The sequence below is a fragment of the Macadamia integrifolia genome, chromosome 9 (assembly GCF_013358625.1).
Source record: "Macadamia integrifolia cultivar HAES 741 chromosome 9, SCU_Mint_v3, whole genome shotgun sequence".
In the NCBI taxonomy this organism is placed as follows: domain Eukaryota; kingdom Viridiplantae; phylum Streptophyta; class Magnoliopsida; order Proteales; family Proteaceae; genus Macadamia; species Macadamia integrifolia.
The window spans coordinates 2,298,288-2,316,146 of NC_056565.1; the positions used below are offsets into that span (position 1 = coordinate 2,298,288).

The following is a 17,859-nucleotide window of genomic DNA, read 5'->3' on the forward strand; positions in this document are numbered from 1 at the left end:
TGCAACAGTGGTAAAGGTTTGGTTGTGTCAGTAGCAAATGAGTAATATTTTGATAAATCATCACATCTTCTCTTTGCTTATGATAACTACAAGATAAGCCATGGGCTCCTTGGACATAAGCATAGTGGCATCAGGACTGCTAGAATCCATGAATATGTCAATGCTCAGTCGAATTAGGTGTATTGAGCTACATCACCATCTGCTCTGACAGACGGCTTAGCATTGGAATGTCGATCTTCATCTAATATAGTTTGGGTTGTCAAAGATCTGTCCAACTCTCGAGAAATTCTGAGTTTGGATAGTTTGCACAAGTGGGTTCTCCTACCCACTAGTATGACCCATTTGAAGCCCAAATGAGCTCTGATGGAACTCAAACTCACCGACAACATTCTTCACACTATTTTACATGTCATGTCTATATCCTATGTCATTTATAGTTCTGAATTAGATGTATTTCTAAATTCCTTGTCTGTGCTAGGTTTCGAGAAACTCATCTTCTCACTCCAGATATTACTCGTGCCATGAGTGCAGATTCTTCCACAAGAATAGATAAGTGGGGAGAGAACTTTGTTCTTCATTTTGGAATGTTTTCAGCATCTTGTGCATTCATTGACTATATTAATATTTCGATGGCCACTCCAATGCATATGCTTAATGTATGAATGATGCATTTAGAATTGAATATGTTGTATCTTAATTTCTAAATGCTTGTTACTTGCTTGGAATCATGAGAATGGATTTACCATATGTTGTGGTATGATGATGATTTACTGAACATGTGTAAGATTTTTAGAATAGATGCCGTAGTCGGCTTGAAAACAAATGCATTGGTACACCGTGGAATGGGGCACAGAAGTACTATGCAGTTGTACTATCTCATATAGGAGCATGTGGTTAAGATATCATATTTTCTCGTGCTACGATCTTTCCCAACAGGGATTTACGTGTTGGGTTATCACTGGGGGGAAGCATTGGTAGCGGACCGACATGGTGGTTAGAAGTACGCCTGGCTGATCATTAGGACAGTTGAAAACCTTGGTGATATATTTAGAGGGCCAATCGTATTGCTTTTATATTCTGTAGTGGTTTGGCCACGATTTACTTTTCTGCTGTGGTTCAGCCATGATTTACATTTTTGCTGAGGTTCGACCACGATTTACTTTTTTGAGTGCTCACTGTGGGCCTTCTCTGATAACCCTATGGGCATATCATGGGATGGAGAACGCATCTCATACCTGGGGCATACATGCACTGTGATTGTGAGTAGCATGTTACCTATGACCTAACATGATTGTTTAGGTGAATAAGAATAAAATGAATCTCATGCATATAGGATCATTTGATTGTAATTACTTGTGTGCGTCTTTCTTTCCATTTACTGGGCTAGTGAACTCACCCCTTGTGTACACACCTTTTTAGATGATTTTACAGGATACTCTGTAGAGGAACCCGTGCTGGGTCCCACTGAAAAATCCCTAGTGGGGATTGGTGGCTCTACGAAGAATTCAAATATGGTGACGGTTGCCCATGTGAGGGTTGTGTTGTAGGGCAACAGTGACAGATCCTATTTACTGTACTCCTTTTGATTCTTTTGGTTTATTTTCCCTTTTGTGCTCTTGATAGTTAAATTTCTTTTTTTGTGTAAATATTATGCCTACGGGCCCACATGTAAATACTTTATGTATAACAATTTGGGTATCAAGATTATACAGGAAATTACAGGTAATCATTATGATAAGACTTTCGCTGAACTATTATATTATATTCCATGATTACGTGTGGCTTGTTGTGCTGTGATTGTTGTATCAGATGATCCTGGTGGTTTTGGATTACCCGGAGGGAACCCGATCATTGGTCTGGTTCTATGTAAATGAGGCGTGACAATGGTGGTATCATAGCGGCGATCCTCTAATCACACACTGCTTGCAAGATTAATTATTAGAAACCCAAAAATAGACAAGGGGTTGGGGAAAACATAAAAGACTTCAAATAAAATCTAAAAGTACATAAAACTTGAAAATTTTTCTACGATGCATTCATAACTTGGAGGTACCAAAAGTTTCACATAGAGAGGGAAATTACATAACCACAAAATATTTTCATACACAACATAGAATTCACAAATCACAACAGAAGAAAAGAGAATATATGAGTAAAAGAAAAGAAGGTAGAATTCTAGAACCACATTCCAAAAGAAAGAAAATAAAATCAACAATCCTATCATTCCTCATCGTCATCATCATTAATGTCGACGACCTCCCCCAGCCGAGACTTTGAGTTGATACCCAAGCACTGATCATAATAGTCAAATCGGTGGTGAACTAAATCCATGTCTTCCTAAAGGTATCTCAGGCTCCTCGCCATGTCCCTAGATGCTAAGTCCAAATTAGTGTCCAGATCATCTATGTCCATGCCATAACCAAGCTTACCTAGGTCTCTTGCATGGCCACCTGTCTTGTCAGGAGTTTCTCCTGGCCATCGAACCTTGGAAATCAAAGGCTCCACCTAGAGATAGTGGAACTACTTTGATGGGGACCACATCCTCCATCTCTATATCCACATCCACGTCCTCCTCCTCTGGGACATAGTCATTGTCATCCTCCTCCTTGTCGCCCTCCTTTTGGGCTGCCTTCCCCATTGTAGGCTTCATCAAATGAAACAACTTCATCTTATGTAGGATGCCCCGGCCAAATCTACCCTAGGGGACACTACCCACCTCACCCTCAAGAGCTAGCTGGAAGTGCTCGAATATTTTGGTAAGTGATCGAGCATATGGGTAGTTGCCATCAGTAGGATGGGCTGCATGGTACTCCATGGTCTTCATAACCATATATGGAAGGCATAGTCGTGGAGGACTACCCAAAGCAGTATAGAGACAGTATGCCACATATGGAGCTCTGAAGTTCATCTGGTTCCGATGTTTGGTGTAGGGAAGTAGGTTGAACTATACCAATCGGCTGAAAACTCGAACATCTAGAAGGATGGCAGTCTCGGACTCTAGTCAGATAGTGTTGCCACAAATGGTCCGATAGATGTGCTTCTGGAGAGTCTCGCTCATGTGGGGACCCAAAGCCTTACCCCTAGGAGGGCAATAGTATCAAGTATCCTCCATGGAGATGCACAGAATCCCTGCCAACAAGTCAATCGGTAGCCTGATGTCTCAACCCTTCACTCGACTAGTGAGGGTATACATTCTGCTATCATACACCACTTTCAGGTTACAATAAAACAGCCGGACAAGATTCGGGTAGCATAGGCGGTCAACTGATAGCATGGCCTCCCAACTAAGGGCTGTGAACCTCTTAAGTAACTGAACCTGAGTGAAGTCCTTCATCATTACAGACTTCTCCATTAGGACTGGTCTTTTGGAGAAGGTGCTCCAAGAAAGTGCAGCTTCAAGACTGCAAAAGATATTCTCATCATAATCCTTGAGGTCCTCAGAAAGATCTCTAGTAAGTCGGGCTCAAGAGGGAAAAGAACTGGAGGTAGCACCCTTCTTCTTCCTACTAGGAGCATGCCCACTCCTAGATGAAGAGGGAGTTCCCTTTCCTTTTACGGGAAGACATCATGCAAAAAGTCGGGAAGAAGATATAAGAAAACGGATAAGGTACCAACTGAGAATTGTAAAGGTGAGAAAAGAGCGTAACCAACAAGATAAGTGCATTAGGAGGGAAGTAAATGGAACGACATTCAGGAAAAGGCATACAATGGAAGCAATGTAGGTGACATGACAAGTGGAAGAAAGAGCCTTTAGTGAGAGGCTATAGAAACAATATAATTATATATAAGTGATAGTTTGACAAAACAACGCATTGACAACGAATGACATGGGGTTATGATATTTGAAGCATCATACAAGCATGATACAAGAGAGGAAAGCAATTATGTAATGTATAGATACATGCAAATACCAAGTTGGTAACCATTTGAGGAAATTGATAGATTTTCTAAAGGGTGAGGGAAAGTTTCAAATTTCACAGAGAAGAGTATAAACCTAGCATATTCAGAGCATTGATGAGATTGTTGGCAATAACATATGAGGAAAGGTTTAATTTCATGAAAATGTGTGTAATTTGGCATATTGAGGTCAAACAAGTGAAAGCCCCAAATTTCCCAAGAACACTAACCTAGAAATGGGGAGAATTTCATGCCAAAGAGTGAAAAGTGATGCATATGTGCAATGTAACACTCCTACCACTATTATGCAATCAAATGTAAATATATAGACTCATTGAATCAAACATTTTACAAGAAATAAGAGAGGAAATGAACAAAACCCTAAAACAACAAAAATTTGGGAAAATATGGTTGTGAATCCATGGAAATGGTAAATGTGATGATTAAAAATGAAAACCATGGAACAAACAACATACATGCATGCCACATTCTTTCTATTTGGAGGATTTTTAAAAGAAAAACAGATTTTTAAGAGCATGGAACAAAAACAACCAAAATCTCAATGGAGCAAGGAGAGAAACCGACTTACTTGATGTTGAGAATAGATTTGAGGAACTCGGAATCCAAATGGAAGTGTGAATAGGGCTTGCAAAGGGCTCCTAGATCCTTCTCTTGTCGCCTTGGGTGGTTTGGAGAAGAGAGGGAAAGGAGAGAAATAAAAGGTCTTAAAAATAGGGGCTTTTCTGCCCTTAAAACAAAATAGCGTGGGCAACTGGCAGGTTGCCACTGGCGGGTCCTGAAAATAACCCACCTGCCGGTATAACTCGCCGGTGTGGATTTTTGGGCAAAAAAATCCCAAAGTTTGGGGATTTGATGTTCAAGCCTTGTAGAACCTGTTTTTGCATGAATTATGAACTGATGTGCAATTAATCTTCATGCATGCCTATGTGGAATAATTACAATACCATATAGAACTCAATGTCTGGAATGCATGCTATGATGATGAAATGCACTATGAAAAACAAAATGAGAGGCATGATGTGCATTGATTTTGTGGTTACATGAAATAAATGTGGCACTTAATTGTACCAAATCTTAATGCAATCTAGGTACAAAGCATCATGGTACAAACTAGATCCAGTAGTAGTGCAAGAGGGGACCACGTGGTACCTATCCCATTAGACAACCACCTAACCCTTGTGGGGTACCTCTCCCACAAGATCCACCTGTTGTACCCGGTGTTGGAGTTCAACCGGGGGTTGCTTCTCTTCGAGCACCACCTGTCAAGACATAAGGGAGTGCATTACCTGCTGCACCACCACAGGACCAACCAGGGCGTATTTCACCTGTAGCCACTCCATGGTTTCCTCCATATGGCACTCCTCTATATATGGTGCCACCCCTGTACCATTATTACCCAGCTTATCCTCCGCACTATCCACCAGCAACCACTACTGCAAGGGTGGTGGAATTATTTAAGAAGCAGTTACCACTATCTTCACTAAGGTGGGAAGTGATCCATTAGAACTGGATCGGTGGATCCAAGAAATGAAAAAGATATTTGAGGTGGTAGAATGTACAGAACCTCAAAAGCTTATCTGTGCTGAGTTACAATTAAGGAATGAAACTGATTCATGGTGGAAGGCTTCTAAGCCTATTTTGGTGGCAACCCATCTGGAACCAACAAGGGAACAGTTCAAGGAATTGATCTTATCGAATTATTACCCCTCAAAAGCTTCAGAGATCGGAAGGAAACTGAATTCTCAGCTTTGACTCAGGGAAACAAGTCTGTCCATGAATACTAGTAGTAGTTTGAGGAGTTATTTTACTTTGCCTCCCCACACATGAACACAGCAGAGGAAAAGGGAAAGAAGTTTTTGAAGGGACTAAAAGTATTTATTGGCACAATTTTGGGGGCCATGGACTTGACCGATTTTGCTCAAATTGTCCAGAAGGCCAAAACTATAGAAAACAAGCAAAAGGGAGAGTCTTCCACCACATCTGGGCTTTGGAGGAGTTTTAATCCCCATGTAGATTTTGGTAGCCCGAACAAGAGTTTTTGTGGGCCATATAATTATAGACCATCATTATAGCAGCCCTATAGGTCATCAGGATACATGCCCCGCCCAGTCGATAGATCGGGTACTACCTCCTTTTGCCCAAACACCAGCATGGTACCTACAGCCCCTCGGTCACCTCATCCTTCTACTGTACAGGGCCAGATACAGAGGGCACTAGTACCAGTGCTAGCCTCATAGAAGAGGTGCTATGTTTTCCATTCGCTCAGACATTTTGCAAAGGATTGCCCGTATAAACCAGCTGTGGCACAGAACCAACCTCCTGTTCCTAGACCTGCCTTAACTCAAGGTGGTCCACCTCAGGGAAGAATGTATGCACTATCACCTGAAGAGGTTGAGGCAAGCCCCGATGTCGTAGTAGGTACCATATCTATCTCGGATATACTAGCTTATGTATTATTTAACTCTGGTGCATCACATTTTTTCATATTTAAAAGGTTTGCTAGAAAGATTGATATGAAACCCAGGGCTTTAGAAAGAAAATTGATTGTTATATTGACCCAATTAAATAAAGTGTATGGACCATGTCCCATTGATATAGGTGAAAAGATGCTGGATGACTAGCTTATCAAATTTAATATGCAGAATTTTGATATTATATTGGGCATGGATTAGCTATCTACTTATCGGGCAAATGTCATGTGTGCCGAAAAAAAAATTAAGGTGGTGAGTGATGATGGTGAAGAGCTTGTGTATCAAACAGATAAGATAAAACAACCTAGAGAGGTTCTCATTTCTGCCTTATAGGTGGAAAGGTTATTGGAAGAAAGATGTCAGGGCTACCTACCTTCAGTATAAGATGTAGAAGCAAAGGTCACACCATTAGAGGAACTGAATATAGTTAGGGAATTTCCTGATGTCTTCCCAGATGACCTAACCCGGCTTTAGTTCTTGGAGCGGTGTTAGTGTCTAAAGCTTTGTATAGAATGACACCACCCAAAATTAAAGGAATTACAGACTCACCTTGAGTTTGGAAGATTACAATGGATGAGTCACTAAACACTCAGATTCTTTTTACCCCAATTGTCAGAGCTATCTCCAGGCCAATTGCACATGCTTCATATTCAGAAATATTATTGGAGCATAGAAAATCAAGCCGAAAAGATGAAGGTAAATACAGCTCGTCGGGTGTTATTAATAACACTCCTACCCCAAAACCTCTTTGATTGGTTGTTCTGTCAAAATATAATTTCCATGTGTTAATAGAGTTTTCTTCTTCAACAAACATGATTTCCTCATCTAGAAAAGTATCATCTAATGATCTCCCATCTTCTGTGGGATGTGCAGACAAGTGATCCGCAATTGTCCTGCCTTTGATAGACTTTTGATTGACATATGTAATGTCAAATTCTGAGAGTAATAGCAACCACCTTGCCATTCTACCAATGCGTGTATGCTTTTTGAATAAATACTTGATAGGATCCATTCTAGAAATCATGTGAATGGGATATGCCACCATATAGTGTCTTGTTGCACAAATAAGAGCTGTGCAAGTCTTTTGTAATGATGTATACTGAACTTTATACTCCAAGAATTTCTTGCTCAAATAGTAGACAGCTTGTTCTACTCCTTTTGCCTTATCTTTCTGAGCTAACATGGACCTCATCGAGAATTTCCCTATTGAAAGATATAACGGAAGTGGTTTTTCCTTTACTGGTGGCATAAGAACTGGTGGATTTAACAAGTATCCCTTGACTTTGTCGAAGGCTTCTTAACATTAGGAATTCTATTGTGTAGGCTGATCCTTCTTCAAAAACTTGAACACCAACTCACAGATAGTGGTCAATTGGGCTATAAAATAGCTGATGTATTGGATGTGACCAAGGAATCCTTGTATTTCCTTCTCAGACCAAGGTGTAGGCATGTCCTTGATTGCTTTAATCTTGATAGGGTCCACTTCTATACCTCTTTCACTTACAAGAAAGCCTAATAACTTTCCTGCCTTCGTGCCAAACACACATTTTTGAGGGTTCAACCATAATTGAAATTTCTTGATTCTTTCAAAAAACTTTCTTAGTGCTGGGATATGCCCCTGTCTGTCGATAGACTTGACAATCATATCATCAATATAGACTTCCACTTCCTTGTGAATCATATCATGCAAAATAGTGGTAGCGGCCCTTTGGTATGTGGCTCCAGCATTCTTTAGACCAGATGGCATTACCTTATAGTAACAGTTCCCCCAAGGGGTGGTAAAAGCAGTCTTTTTCATATCTTCAGGATGCATGCTGATCTGGTTGTATCCCAAAAACCCATCCATGAATGACAATAAGGCATGTCTTGCCGTACTATCAACCAATACATCAATATGAGGCAAAGGAAAGTCATCTTTAGGATTGACTTTATTCAAATCTCTTAAATCCACACACATTCTGACTTTTCCATCTTTCTTTGGAACCGGAACAATATTAGCCAACCAATGGGGGTACTTTATGACTTGCAAGAATCCTACATTCCATTGCTTAATTACTTCTTCTCTAATCTTTTCACTCCATTCAGGCCGCATTCTTATAGCCTTTTGTTTGATAGGCTTCACATCTGGATACATAGGGAGTCGATGTTGCACTATTTTTGGGTCAATGCCAGGCATGTCTTCATAGGACCAAGCATGCAAATTCTTTTAACAGACTGGCCATTTGTGAGGTTTCTTCTTCCTTCGGGGTTGCACCAATTTTAATTTCTTTAGGGTATTGATCGGATCCTAAGTTAATGAGTCGAGTGTCCTCACTCATAGGTTTATCTCTTTTTTCTTTAGATTGTTTTAACAACTCATGATATTCATCAATTATTTTGTTAAGATCATCATCAGAAAGAGATAAATTATACTCGAAATCAGAATTTTCATTCATAGCTGGAAAGACTACATACTTAACATATTGAAAGTGTGGAATTTCATTAACAGAAGGAAATTCAGAAAAAGTACAAGTAAAAGGAGACTCGATAATAGAAAGGGAATCTTCAGTGCACTGTGTGGTGATTTTAGAACCGATTGGACCCTGAGTCTTAGTGAGCTTGAAGTCATATCTTGCACTGGTCCAGTTGAGCAGTGGTTTGCGGGCTGGATGAATCAACAGATAAGAAAATCTTAGACTTATCTAAGTTGATTTTTTGGCCCAAGTAGGATTGATAGTAATCCAAAAAGATTTCAGCCTCTGAACACCACAAACTTTAGCCTTCATGAAAACCATAATGTCCTCTGCATACAACAAATGAGAAGAAGTGGAGACATTCCTTGGACTAGATTAAGACTTATTTAGTCCCTTATCAGCAAGCTCTCTAATTCCTCGACATAACACCTCTTCTGCAATAATAAAAAGCATTGGAGACAAAGGACCACCTTGTCTCAGCCCACACTCAACACCAAAAAATCCTACAGGTCCACCATTGATCAGAATTGAAAGTTTAGTAGATTTAAGAATCTGATGAATATGATCAATCCAAAGTTGAGCAAACCCAAGTTTACGGAGCGCATAAAATAAAAAACCCAATCCAAAGTATCATACGCTCTCTGAATGTCCAACGTCAACCCCACTACCTCCAAAAGATTTTACATGCATCATGTTGGCTAACTCTAAGGCGACACATATGTTTGAGAGATAATCTTTCCTTTTTGGAAAGCTCCCTATTCTCCTGAAATCAACTCAGGTAGCATTGTTGAAACACGAGTAGCAATAATCTTAGGAATTAACTTAAAAAATAAATTTCCAAGAAAAATGGGCCTGAACTGAGTAAATACTAAGAACAAACTTTGGATGATAGTAGAAATCCCATTGTTAAAAATATACAAATTAGGTGGACAATATCTGAGTTTACCGTAGTATTAAATATTTTGACCCTACTGCAAAAAATCAAGTCTTTCAATACAATATAGCGTATCATGCTATTGTATTGAATATACTGTTTTCCAAAAATCAAGTTTTCCAAGACAATATAATAGATATAGTGATGATTTTGGAATATACATACCATCATGTTAAATCATTTTTAGTAACATTTGTTGTGTAAGAGTTAAGTTGCCTGCGAGGCACTACACTCGTAATGGTCAAGGTACTATTCTCCCTTTCCACGTGATGGATTTTTTGAACACCTTATATCTCTGTGAGGCTTGATGACATGATTACAAAATTAAATTTATTTTTTTCGCTATATTTCAGAACGAATTCTCATTTATGCCAAATAAGGCACTCGCTCAAAAAAATAGATATTGAAAAGATGATTCATCTTCCTTTTCTTAATGAAAAATTTCCATGTTTGATTTTCAGTTTCTTTTTAGTTACCTTGTGTTTCTGCTAATACAATAGCACTTATATGATCTGCTTATTGAAGAAATGTCTTGCTGAAATATTTCCTTCTTTCTTTCTGGTGACCGATCTTGTGTGTGTTTGTGTATGAGAGAGAGAGAGAACTCTTCTAGCATGGGCCACTTTGGCAAGTTGCCACACGGCAGACCGGATGGGTTCAAATTTATTGACCCTACTTTTTAAAAGAATCCGCCTTTAATTGTACTTGGAACAACCCATTGTACTGATACATTGTCTTTTAATCTTCTGCTACTATTGCCAACTTCCAAGCTTCCTTATATTTCTTTTTGGTAAGGTAAGGAAGCATCCTTATATTTCAAGCAAATTATAAAAGATTTCTCAAAAATCAATTTGATGGGATAAACCTTATATATATTGTGGCCATTTGTATTTCACAGATGAATCCACAAGACTTTGGTTATATTCCGCGTAAGAATTGAAAAGCCTCCAAGAGGATTTGAATCTAGTCAAAATCCTGAATATGAAAACAGTAAATCGTGAATCAAATCCCTCTGCACCTTCCATATCTGTACCTTCCATATAGTTCTTGTGTAGTCTTCTAGACTCTAACTATAAGTATAGCTATTACAAATATCCAATTCTCACGTCTCTCTCTACACCCTCCTCATAATCATGGCTTCTTATATTAGTTCTTGTTCACCCTCACCTGCTCTAGTCATAGTCTTCTTCTCCATTTACCTTTCCACCTTTTCCCAAGCTGAAGCTGGTCATGGTAATGGTGGGTTCAGTGTCGATCTTATCCACTGGGATTCAATACTCTCTCCTTCTTATGACCCGTCGGTGACTCATTTCGAGCGTCTACAGAATGCCTTCCGTCGATCAGTGTCCCGTGTCAATTATTTCAAGCAGTCCTTAATCTCTCCATCTCAAGTTTCGACGACGGTTTCAACTGTCGGTGGAATATATCTCATGGAAATATCATTTGGTACACCACCTGTGTCAAACCTTGCAATTGCTGATACAGGTAGTGATCTTATATGGATACAATGCAAGCCTTGTGTACCATGTTACAAACAAAATGCTCCCCTATTTGATCCTACCAAATCATCAACCTATAAAAACATATCATGCCACACACAAGAATGTGATTTGGTAGGAAAAAAAAAATGTTCATCTGAAGGTTCTTGTGGGTACTCTTATGGTTATGGAGACAAATCATTCACTAATGGTTATCTTGCTACTGAGACATTCACATTGGGTTCCACTAGTAGTAGTTCAGTCTCCTTACCAAAGAAAATCTTTGGTTGTGGAAATTACAATCAAGGCAACTATAAGAACAACGGAAGTGGTTTAGTTGGCCTAGGAGGTGGTCCTCTATCACTGATTTCACAAATGAAATTATCTATTGGTGGTAAATTCTCCTACTGCTTGGTTCCTATAGGCGATACTAATGCCAGGAGCAAATTGAATTTTGGTAGTGATGCTGTGGTCTCCGGTGATGGTGTTGTTTCGACTCCGTTAGTGTCGAAAAATCTGGTTACTTTCTACTATGTGACCCTTGAAGGAATTAGTGTTGGAAATAAGAGATTGGCCTTCAAGACGAAGTACTCAAGGAAGGCTAATGCTGTCGAGGGAAACATTATCCTTGATTCAGGAACAACATTGACATATCTCCCTTCTGATTTCTATAATAATCTTGTATCGGAATTGAAAAAATCAATTAATGCTGCAACTGTTGCTGACCCTATAGGGGAACTTGGCTTATGCTACAAAGTAGGTACTGATATCAATGTTCCAATCACTGCCCATTTTACTGGTGCAGATGTACAGTTGAAAACCCTGAATGCTTTTATTCAGGTAAGTGAAGACGTTGTTTGCATTACCTTTGAACCTGTTGAAGATGATATTGCTATAATTGGGAATATAGCTCAAAATGATTTTTTGATTGGCTATGATCTTGAAGCAAGGAAGGTCTACTTCAAGCCAACTGACTGCACGAGGCAATAGTTTCCTCAGTTGAAGATTATATGGATGTGAACTCTCTGATTGTAATAATAATATTGTCATAAATTACTGCTTCAGCAGTATTATCTATGATAGATTCAATGATGCTATGCAGATGCTATCATTTCATTAATTATTTAGTGTTTTTTTCCCTTGGTTATTAATTTGATGATCAGATCTTTGAAAATCTCTCTCTCTCTCTCTCTCTCTCTCTCTCTCTCTCTCATACAATGTCTTAGCTATACAAAATCCTTACAAATTCATTTGGCTATGGGAATAAATAATACAGCGCTCCAGTTTTCATTGGAAAGGGTTCAATTGTTCAATTGAGGGCACCGCCTAGGGTATTTTTGTTAATTTTATAATTTTGGAGTGAAGACTATTAATCACTTTCTTACCAAAAATAAAGAAATAAAATAAAACTATGACCACTTGCTTATCTATTGAAGTGTGAATCATAAATTTTCAATGCGGGACAGTGCGGTCTTTCTACACTTATCTAGGTGTGTACACACATAGCATTTGTGTAGACAGTGATTAGAAAGCAAGAAATCTTACCCAAAAAATTAATAATAATAAAGCAAGCAAGAAAGAAAATATATACTCTTTTTTTTTGTTCTTTATGGAAATATACCATATATACTGGATCTGAGAACCCAAATTGGAGGTCATCAAGGATACCATAAATAGACAATCATAGACTTTATTTATTTAGTTTTTGTTGAAAACCAAAATCATGGATTCATATAGTGATAGTAAATCAAGAAAGAAAATACAAAAACAAGGTAAGAAAATATTCATCAAAGTGGCATAATGTTGGTGGACCATTTTGAGAATCTAATCTATATATATATATATATATATTATACTAGCAGAAATATAAGTGCAAATGCACATCGGTAGAAAAAATACTATGAACTAACTAAAGCTATATGTATGGTCTTACTTTGACAGAGATGGTGAGAGAGGAAGAGAATATAGAGAGAGAAAGGTCACAAGTGACATAAGATAGAAGGAAGGGAGAGGTAAGGGATGTATTCATGACAAAGGTTTCGAATTAAAGGCGATAAATAATATTAAAAAGTTGACCCAAAAAAAAAACCCCCCCCTCAAGTAAAACCTGCCTTTTGCAACATATTTTTGAAATTCTCATAGGGGTAGAAGTTTGAAACTTAATGTCAAACTACCTATAGATGAGATCATCCACGAAAAGAAGAGAAAGCATTATTATCAAGCAGATTCATGAATAAAGAGATGCACTCACTACTCAAACTTCATTAACATTAAAAAAGAAAGAGATTCAGTAGCAAGATAACAAAATAAAATAAATCCTATTGCAACCAATAAGAGAGAATTAATAAGGTAACCATTGCAACAATAATTCATTACCAAAAATAAACAATTGTAACTATTGCAGCAAAAAAAAAAAAAAAGATTCAAAATAGTTATCAATTTGTAATTTAAATCAAATCACATTATTCACAACATAAGTACACTGAATCAGACCTTAAAATCGTTCTCCATGAATCTATTGAGGAAGAGATGCACGCACTACTCAGACTTAATTAAAAAATAAAAAATAAAAATGATAGGGATTCAGAGATATAACTATAGTCGATCAACTGCAGTACCAAGATAATAAAAGAAAATAAAGTTTGGTGCAACTAATAAAAGGGAATTAAGGTAACCATTGCAATCATAATTCATTGCGGAAGGGTAAAATAGTCCAAGAAAGAATGCACTAGATCATCCACATTCTCCCATTTGAAACTGATAGTTTGATGTCATGCTTTCTATTTTTCAGGTACCTTTTGGCAAATAGTCTTGGAAAATGCTGTACAAGAAGATTTGTATATTAAAATTGCTAGATAAACCATCATACCTAAAATCTGTAACTGAATTTTGAGACAGAATAAAGCAAATGTCTCATCCGAAAATTTTTAAGGAGAAAAAAAAATGTTTCCACCAAAACCAAAAACCCAGAAATTTTACAAAACATTTTTGAAAATTAAATTGAGAATCTAGTCTAAAAAACATCACAATGGTATAGCACATTCAAAGAACTTACCAATGCCATTCTCTTTTCCACATAAGATGGGCTGATGATCATCACAAATGAAGGATTTTGGTTTTAAACATCTGGACTGCAGCAAATCGTTCTCTCTCTTTGTTTGTTTGTCACCCTCCTATTCCTTATTGCCATAGCTTTGTCATACTTTCAAGCCATATTCGCATTTCATTCATCTTTAAGGAAAAGCATCCATGAGAGAACAGTAAAGAAAAATTTTCAGAGAAACTGAAAGAGAAGCAAGTTAAGGATTTTCTTATGTTCACCATTTCCAATACTACTGAAAGAATGCCTTCATAAAATAGAAAAGTGGATAAAAAAATACTGTATATAATGAGATCATTATTTGGAGGACCACATAAAATCTACTTAAAGCTCAACAAAACAGAGGAAATAGTTCTAAGAAACTGTGAGGGAAAGATTGTCCTGTACCATTGTGAAACTCCATGTCTGCTAAGATCATTGTAAGAAGCAAGCAAACAACCCTTCTTATGTATGAACCATCCCTAAGAAATGCAGAGCACAATGCTTTCTCTTGAACAATGTCCTTAGTTGGTCTTCCACTAAACTTTGATACAGCAGCAATGCCTCCATCTTTCTTTCTCAAGCTTAGAGAAACATTATCGATAAAGAAACTTGATGAAATTAGTTTGGTTTCAATAAAAAAAAAAAAAATGGAAAGTAAAAGAGGAGAGAGAATCTCGAAGATACAGATTCTTTATATTAGGAAAGCAATTGAGAGAGAATCTGAAAATAAGGATTTTCTTTTTTTGTTGTAAATATAGATGACGAAATCAGTTTAGATTCATAAAACAAAATCAAACGAAATTAGGAAAACAATAGAGAAGAGAGAATCTAGAAAATATATATTTTCTTTATATTAGGAAAACAATTGAGTGAGAATCTAGAAAATAGGAATTTTTTTTCTTGTAATTATAGCTGACAAAATTAGTTTAATTTCATAAGAAAAAGTATCAAATGAATTAGGAAAATAATAAAGGAGAGAGAATTTAGAAAATATAGATTTCTTTAAATTAGGAAAGCAATTGAGATGATAGAATCTAGAAAATAAGATTTTTTTTTATTTAATTATTTAAAAAAAACAAAGGGTTGAAAAAAAAAAATAGTAATAGAAAGATAAAAAAAGGAATTTAAATTACAAGAGGAAAGAAGGTAAATAGAAGAAAAAAAAAAAAAAGGATTACCCACGAAGCATAGTACATGCATTTAAATAAAAAACAATATATATATATATATATATATATTAATTTCTTCATTATCACTTTTCTTCATCTTTCTCACTTATTCCATTCCTTTGGTGCTCTCCACGTTCTCTCAATCTTTACGCTTCCATTTATAAAAAACTATATATATCATACTATTATATAAAAGCATGTACTCGTGCTTCGTGGCTAATCTTTTTTTGGACTATTTTACCATTCTTACAAATTTAAATACCTTAATTTCCTCATTATCACTTTTATTCATCTTTCTCACTTTTTCTATTTCTTTGGTACCCTTCACGATCTCTCAATCTTAAAAATATACCAATTTTGCTATTTTGGAAATCTTTTTCTTATTTTATTTATTAGTTTTTTGGTATATCAACACAATCTTCCTTCTTTCTTCCTTTCATTAGGTAGCAAAATCTAAGAGTTTCTTTTCTTGTTATTATTGGTCTTTGTGTATTGGGTTTTTAGTTACATATCACTTGGCAAGAATCCGGAGAAATTGAAGATTTTCTTTTGGGTTTTTGTTTGATTGTATAATGAATGGTACTGATGATATTAGAAAGACAGAAACAAACTGATAGTTGAGTTTTCATGCTTAGATTTTTCGAATCTTGTAATATTCGTGCCTTTTCTTGTTTTCCTATTCATTTTCTCTATGGGTTCTTGATGTTCTGGTTTTCAGTTGTAGCTCTCTTTGAGTTCTTTCTAATGAATTATGATGGTAAAGAGTCATCCTAGAGAGAATGATTGTAGGCTTAATTTGTTGCAATGCTCTAATGAAGTTTGATAGTCTTCTTTTTTTTTTTAGTATTCTTTTGTTTGAAATAGATATTTAATTCAGATGCCTACAAATTCTCTTGTACTAGATTTTTTTTTTCTTCTCATGAACGGAGAATTACATGAACAGCTCGATGTTTCTGTTTTATTAGAGGACTTGAGGTGCTTTTGACGGAAAATTTGAGTGTTCTTTGTGGTTGTCTTTGTTTCTAGCAGGTAACATAAGGTACCTGGAGTCAAAAAGCCAGCAAGCATGGCAAATAATGCTATGGCATGTGTAGAAAGGTAAACCAGTGAATTTCTGATTCTTCTAGACTAGGCAATAAACATAGAGTTATGCGACATTGTTAATATGGATCCCGGGTATGGTTCTTGCACTCTGTCTCTTTCTTTTGGTTGGTTGTTGTGCAACGTTTTACTTTCCTAATTTCTGGTTTCTCTTTTTCTTTTCCTACAACTCTCTTTTTTCAACTGACGACTTTCTTTCTGAAATGCTTATCCTTCGGAGCCAAAGTACTATCAATAACTAGCCTTTGTCTCTACAGTTTTTGGCCAATGAGTTCACAACTATTTCTGCATCCCCTAAAGTATGGGAGAAGAATAGGATCCAAGCTCTTTCCACAATCTAATTCACTTATGTGATTTATTGCATGTCAATATTCATACCTGTGTTGGTCTTCTTCTTTCTCTTTGCTTATGTTTTTATGTTAATGTTTCAGTTATAAACCCCGTTGTTAATCTTCTGTTAGAATTATTTCTGAAGATCCCATGTTGGTTTGATATATTGAGCAATAATCATTCCATCGCCTGTGAAGAGAGTTTAACTTGATATTTGATAAAGACTATCAGGTCAGTCGAATTATTCTCTCTCTCTCTCTCTCTCTCTCTCTCTCTCTCTCTCTCTCCTACTGAAATTTTAATTGAGGATTTTTTGGACATCCTAAGAAATGGGTGTGAAGCTTTGCAACAATGTGAGGAAATTTATGGTAGCTTTAATAGTGATTGCAATTTTTATTTGATCACACAATGAGACCTTCTCTCTTGGTCACAATTTCTATTGAAGGTTTGTCTAATCGGTTCATCTCAATTATTTTGTTGTGTGTTGCAAGGGAATGAATTCGTCACTTTCGGGTTTTGGGTTTGTTTATCGTCTTACAAACCACCTTGAATTTTATTGCGGAGAAGAGGCCAAGAAATAATTTCAATCAGCTTTCCAATTATTCAACTCATAAGCAATCAAGCTCATCAGAATTTTCACATATTGTTTGTTAAAATTTTAGCAACTCATCTAAGCAAATTGCCATTTATTCATTTGAGTGTAGAGTTTTTTCATTGTTAACAAGTGCACTAATTCCCTTTATCCTACTATGAGTTGAACTAGGCATTTTTTTTTCCAACTTAGAAGTGAAGCTACTGTTTTGTTCATTTTGAGATGCAAATGGATAGGATGGTGGGTTTGTGATATGAAGGGTATTGATAGTGAAGAAGTAGACAATGAAGTGTCAAAGGTATGTGATCCACCAGTTGAGTAGGATGGCACT

The 17,859-nt window shown here is 36.8% G+C and overlaps 2 protein-coding genes across 2 annotated transcripts in view; one reads left to right on the forward strand and one right to left on the reverse strand.

The window, feature by feature from the left end:
* LOC122088976 (heat shock protein 90-like) overlaps positions 1 to 2,638 on the reverse strand; it is a 6,471-nt gene extending 3,833 nt beyond the window's left edge. The window contains exon 1 of the mRNA XM_042658378.1: positions 2,485 to 2,638. Coding sequence (XP_042514312.1) covers positions 2,485 to 2,638 — 154 coding nt within the window. The remainder of the gene's footprint in view (positions 1 to 2,484) is intronic.
* An 8,271-nt stretch (positions 2,639 to 10,909) lies between these two features.
* Positions 10,910 to 12,244, forward strand: LOC122088977 (aspartic proteinase CDR1-like). The gene has a single exon (XM_042658379.1). It carries the CDS (start codon positions 10,910 to 10,912, stop codon positions 12,242 to 12,244), a length of 1,335 nt encoding a protein of 444 aa, XP_042514313.1.
* The last annotated feature ends 5,615 nt before the right edge of the window (positions 12,245 to 17,859 follow it).

Coding starts and splice junctions, on each gene's coding strand:
- LOC122088977 (XM_042658379.1), top strand. CDS start 10,910: ATGGCTTCTTATATTAGTTCTTGTTCACCCTCACCTGCTCTAGTCATA.